This window comes from Lygodium microphyllum, chromosome 29 (assembly GCF_053477565.2).
Source record: "Lygodium microphyllum isolate KBCC chromosome 29, Lygodium_microphyllum_v1.1.10, whole genome shotgun sequence".
NCBI classification, from domain to species: Eukaryota; Viridiplantae; Streptophyta; class Polypodiopsida; order Schizaeales; family Lygodiaceae; genus Lygodium; species Lygodium microphyllum.
In genome coordinates, this window is record NC_141163.1 from 76677155 (window position 1) to 76682093 (window position 4939).

Sequence of the window (4939 nt, forward strand, 5' to 3'; positions counted from 1 at the left end):
GCAACATCACGATGATCGACTATTCTTGCTAGGTAGCTGGCTAAAAAGACGCAAACTCATCTTGAATAAGACATAGTCTCATCAAATCATCACCGAGATAAAATCAAGAAAGAAGTGATTTACCATCACTAGAAGTTCCCAAATTTCTCTTGAGATCCACAATAAGTTACTCTTGGAATCATACGTATACCACACCCACAATACTCAAAAAGAGCATGCTTATGAAGCCATCATCTCTTCCAAGAGAAGAAGTAAGCATTACTATCAATCCAGTGCTATCGTCAAATAAAGTCTCAAGCATATCCCCAAGTCATCTTTTTACAACCCCAACCCATTTACGGACTCTAGCCCAACCACATAACTCAACCACCTATAGAGTGATGATAACAAGGTAGAGAGAGAGAGAGAGAGAGAGAGAGAGAGAGAGAGAGAGAGATGAATTGAAATGATATATTAACGTCTACAAAAGGCCAAAATGACCTATGAGACCATGAGTTACAATCATGTGTATGATGGTACAACTATCTGGGAAAAATATGTAGTACAAAGCAAAATAAGATGGCTATGTGTAAAACATAGAGCTCTATCTAGTAACAATGAGCTCCAAATGGTACAATCTCATGTGGGTATGGAGGGCCTAGCTCTAGCCCAAGCAATAATCCCCTATATCCGCCTATAAAAGTGTCGTTGGTGTCTGTGTCGAGGCCTAGGACGTCTGGATCAGCTAAGCTGAACGGCTCGATCAATCAGTACTCCTTGTCTGTGCATGGACTATGGTGGTGAGAGAGGCTCTCGTGTGGACTATGGCTGTAACTATATTGAAGTCTTCTGAGTCTCCTTTGCAAAGAAGTATGTGAGCTACCTCTGTGGAGGGTCTCGATGTCCTGGAGCAGGTGTACTCCTGAGGCGCATGTCATGAAGCCGTCGTATCTCAAGAAGAAAGAGATCAAGGCATTGCTGATCGGTAAAATCCATGATTCTAGATAGTGGTCCAAATCCGTCTCTAAAAAGAGAGTGGAAACAGAGGCCCACCTTTCCCATCACACATATCACATGGCTTGCACAGCTCCCTCAGGAACCCTACTGCTGGTGTGGCCCCATGGCCACCATCTCCTCGTTGCTGTGTTTTGCAGCCCACTCCAGCAAGAGACTTGCCTCTCTCATCCTGCATATCACATGGCTTGTGCAGCTCCCTCAGCAACCATGTTGCTGCTGCATCCCCTGTTGCATCCTCATCTTCTCTGTGTTTGAAGGATGTTTATGTAGGTAGGACAAGGCATGTTGGCAAAGACAGACATGCCACAAATGTGATGTGTGTGTGCACGTGAGAGAGAGAGAGAGAGTTGTTCATGATCCAAGTTTTCCATAATGCTGATGATGATGTTGACCGCACTTCTTCTTTCCTATGTCAATCCTCACTGATCTGGTATGTGATGCAATCTTGGCTTGTGTGGCAATCCAGTCTGAACTGAGCTCAATCTTACTGCCAAGGATTCTGAGCTTACAACATGATTTCCTCTTTCTTATAATGCAACATCATTCATCTGTCATCCATAGATTCAAAGCTCCTCATTGTAGATGGTGTTGTGCTCTTGGTCTGCGGCAGGGGTACAACACCTCCTAGAGGCCTAATGTCCAGACAGCAGTTTCTTTTTGGAATTCTTGAGGACAAGCTGGCATTGATTGTCACATAGATGCAGTCTCCACAAGCAAAATTCAAGGCAGTGATTCTTAACTCTGGATAAGACCTCAGCTTTCATGTTTTCTCAATGTGAGCAAAAAACCCAATAACGTCCACAAAACCTGACATCCTCTTGGCCAGGCCAGTAGACACACGCTGGCAGAAGAACCAGAGAGAGAAGCTTGGTCATAGCCAAAGCCACAGCATCTGAGGGTATGTGCAGAGGTAGACCCTGTCCAGCTCACAACCAGAAGCAGATCATCTGCAGCCATTTCCACCCTCTCCTTTGCCAGTCAATCTCATCTTCAGTGACTCCTCAACCTCACCCCACCATTGCTTATCCCAGGAAGCCTGGCTCTACTACCTGGAGCTTCTCTTCAATGGAAAAAACCTGCAAAAGTCTTCAATCCCATATTGGGACAGCATGTCCGCCACTGACTCAATGCTCCGCAGCTTGTGCATGCTCACCAGCAACATGAAGCAGAACTTTATGCTGCCATTGATACCTTTGTCTGTGTTGCCCCCTTCCTGTTAGCAGTGCTGCAATGCTCAGGACAAGACAAGCAACAGGAAGAATCTATCTGGCTGCTCCCAATTGCTGGCATTGGCTCATTGATAGCAAATCATTTGGCAGTACTTCAGCTGTTGCAGTTTTGGAAGTTGCATAGATCCTGGATAGAAATTCATCAAGCAAACTATCCAAGTCACTTAAAAGTTCTTCTGGCATGTCCATAAGCCTGGGTGTATACACATACATGTTTGATAATATGATGTATGGCGCAGTATGTACTGGATTCAACTCAATTACATGCTTGACAGTGCAGTCTCCTCTCTCAACATTGTACTGAGTTCTGGAAATGCTCACCAAGATCATCCATGATGCCACAGAAGGTTGAAAAGGCATATTATTGATTACATCCACTGCTGCATCTAACCGCCCGGCTCTTGCTAATAGATCAGCCACACAGTTATAGTGGTCAACATGAGGTTTTATGCCCTGATTTTGGTTTATGGTTAAGAAGCATGAACAGGCCTCATCAACCAGGCCACAGTGGCTGCAAGCAGAAAGAACAATCTTGTATGTGGCCTTATCTGGCCATACTTCTTCTGATTGCATCTGCCAAAAGAGAGACACTGCATCCTGGCCTTCCCCATTCTGTGCATGAGCTGTAATTAGAGCATTCCATACAGAGACATCCCCTTTAGACATTAAATTAAATGTTTTTCGGGCTTCCTCCAAACTTCCACACTTTCCATACAGTGTAACAAGAGCAACCTTAACATTTTTTTCAGACTCTGCTCCACTGACTATCGTGGCTGCATGGGCTTCTCTGCCTTCTGTCAAAGCTCCATAGGTTGCACAGGCAGACAGGACACTAGCATATGCAGCTTCATCCTTCAGTATAAGGTTTTTGAACGCCCCTAGGGCACCACCCAAGCAACCAGTGTCTTTGTACATGTTCAATAATGCAGTCCCAACAGCCATGTCAGTCTCAAGCCCACGGACTGAAATAACAGCATGTAGCTGCTTGCCTTCACTCAAACAATCTTGGTCAGCACATGTAGCAAGAGCAGTAATAAGTGTAACCTTGTTTGGCATAAAACCTTCTTGTTTCATTTGATGAAATGACTGTATGGCAGCTTTAGTTCTCCCAAACTGAATAAAAACTGTAATCATGGTACTCCATGACACCACATCACGATCCCCCATTCCATTAAAAACCCTCCATGCATCCTTCATACTTCCACACTTCCCATACAAACTGATGAGGGCATTGGCCACTGTCACATCTGAGCCAAACCCACAATCAGAGATCCAGTCCTGTATTTGATTGACTTCAGGCAAGGAAGCCTTCTCAGAACATGCCGAAAGAATACTCAAAAATATCACTTTATCCAGCTTTATTGCGTCCTGCTGCATTTCATCCCAGAGCAACGAAACATCTTTGTTGATTCCTGATTGAGCATACGCAGCAATAAGGGCAGTCCAAGATACAATGGTCCGTTCAGGCAAATGGTAAAAAATTTTGAGGGCATCCTCAGTCCTGCCACACTTGCCATAAAAGCTGACAAGGTTATTTCCGACGACTGTATTCATATCCAAACCACAGCCAACAATGCGGGCATGAAATTCTTGGCCTTTGGTTAGGGCTCTCTGCATGGCACATGCGGAAAGAGCACTTGAGAAAATGTGTTCATTAGGGAGGAAGCCTTCTGATTGCATGTGATCGAAAAGAAAAATGGCCCCCTCACCCTGTCCACTTTCACTGTAAGCCCTCATCATAAAATTCCATGCAAAGTTGTCTTCATGGCAGCGGTTCACAAACAGTGCAGCTGCGTCGTGAGGAGAACTGCATGTGCCGTACATCTGGATGAGGAGGTTAACCAGGAAGTCCGTATGTTCGAGCCCATTATGGGCAATGCAATGGTGAACGAGTGTCCCATTTGCCAGGGCCCTGTTGGCCGTACATTTGCGCACGAGGCGGCCGTACAGAGAGATGGTGTGGTGATGTTGCTCTGGGCGAAGGGAGCTGGATCCATGGAGAAGGGAAGCTGAATCCATGGCATCTTGGCACACAGAGAACCTGGAGCCATGTTTGAGTGCTGCTGAATCCATGGCTGGGGGTTGCTGCTCTTGGGAAAAGGGGCAGACCACGGAATTCGAGCATTCAGGGGCCGGGAAGCCATGGCTGGGTGCTGATGCGGGAGGTGCCGCAAACTTTGGACGTCTTCCCCTTGCAGGAAAGGCCGGCTACGGGCCGTTGTGGGGGAGCATCTCGCTGCAGCGTTTGGGCTTGGCGCATTCCAAGCTATAGAATGGAGAGACGAGAGGTCTTTTACACAAATTCGTACCGGGTAGGTCCTAAATTTGAAGGGGTCAACACCAAGGTGAAAAATATATCACCCTTCACATGAAAAGTAATAAAGTAAAGAAAATACTTATATGCCTTTCCAACCTCTTCAAAACGAAAAGTAGGGCTCCTTTAAAACCTTCTAAATGAAAAGCTCGGCAACCCTTCAAATTTGAGGCATCATTAAAATTAAGTCTAGGCTGCCATTGTCATCGCTGCCGCCCATCAGCCCAGATTATGAATTGCCATAATATCATGTAGCTTCTCCAAGGGAAGACCTCATACCTAGCTCCTACCTCACATACATAGCTAGGTGGAGTATGGAACCTATGAAGACTATAAGGAAATGGACAATAATAACATACATATCTATAGCTATCTTACTAATGTATTATTATTTTTTTAT

The 4939-nt window shown here is 45.3% G+C and overlaps 1 protein-coding gene across 1 annotated transcript; it reads right to left on the reverse strand.

Annotated features, from left to right (window-relative positions):
* Window positions 1-440: 440 nt before the first annotated feature.
* Window positions 441-4525, reverse strand: LOC148010819 (pentatricopeptide repeat-containing protein At3g53360, mitochondrial-like). Its single transcript, XM_087671873.1, has one exon. The coding sequence runs from the start codon at window positions 4296-4298 to the stop codon at window positions 2259-2261; it is 2040 nt and encodes a 679-aa protein (XP_087527999.1). The 5' UTR covers window positions 4299-4525; the 3' UTR covers window positions 441-2258.
* Between the last annotated feature and the right edge of the window lie 414 nt (window positions 4526-4939).

What these genes read in the sequence shown, in the direction of transcription:
- LOC148010819 (XM_087671873.1), bottom strand. Translation starts at nt 4,298, where the DNA reads ATGGATTCAGCAGCACTCAAACATGGCTCCAGGTTCTCTGTGTGCCAA.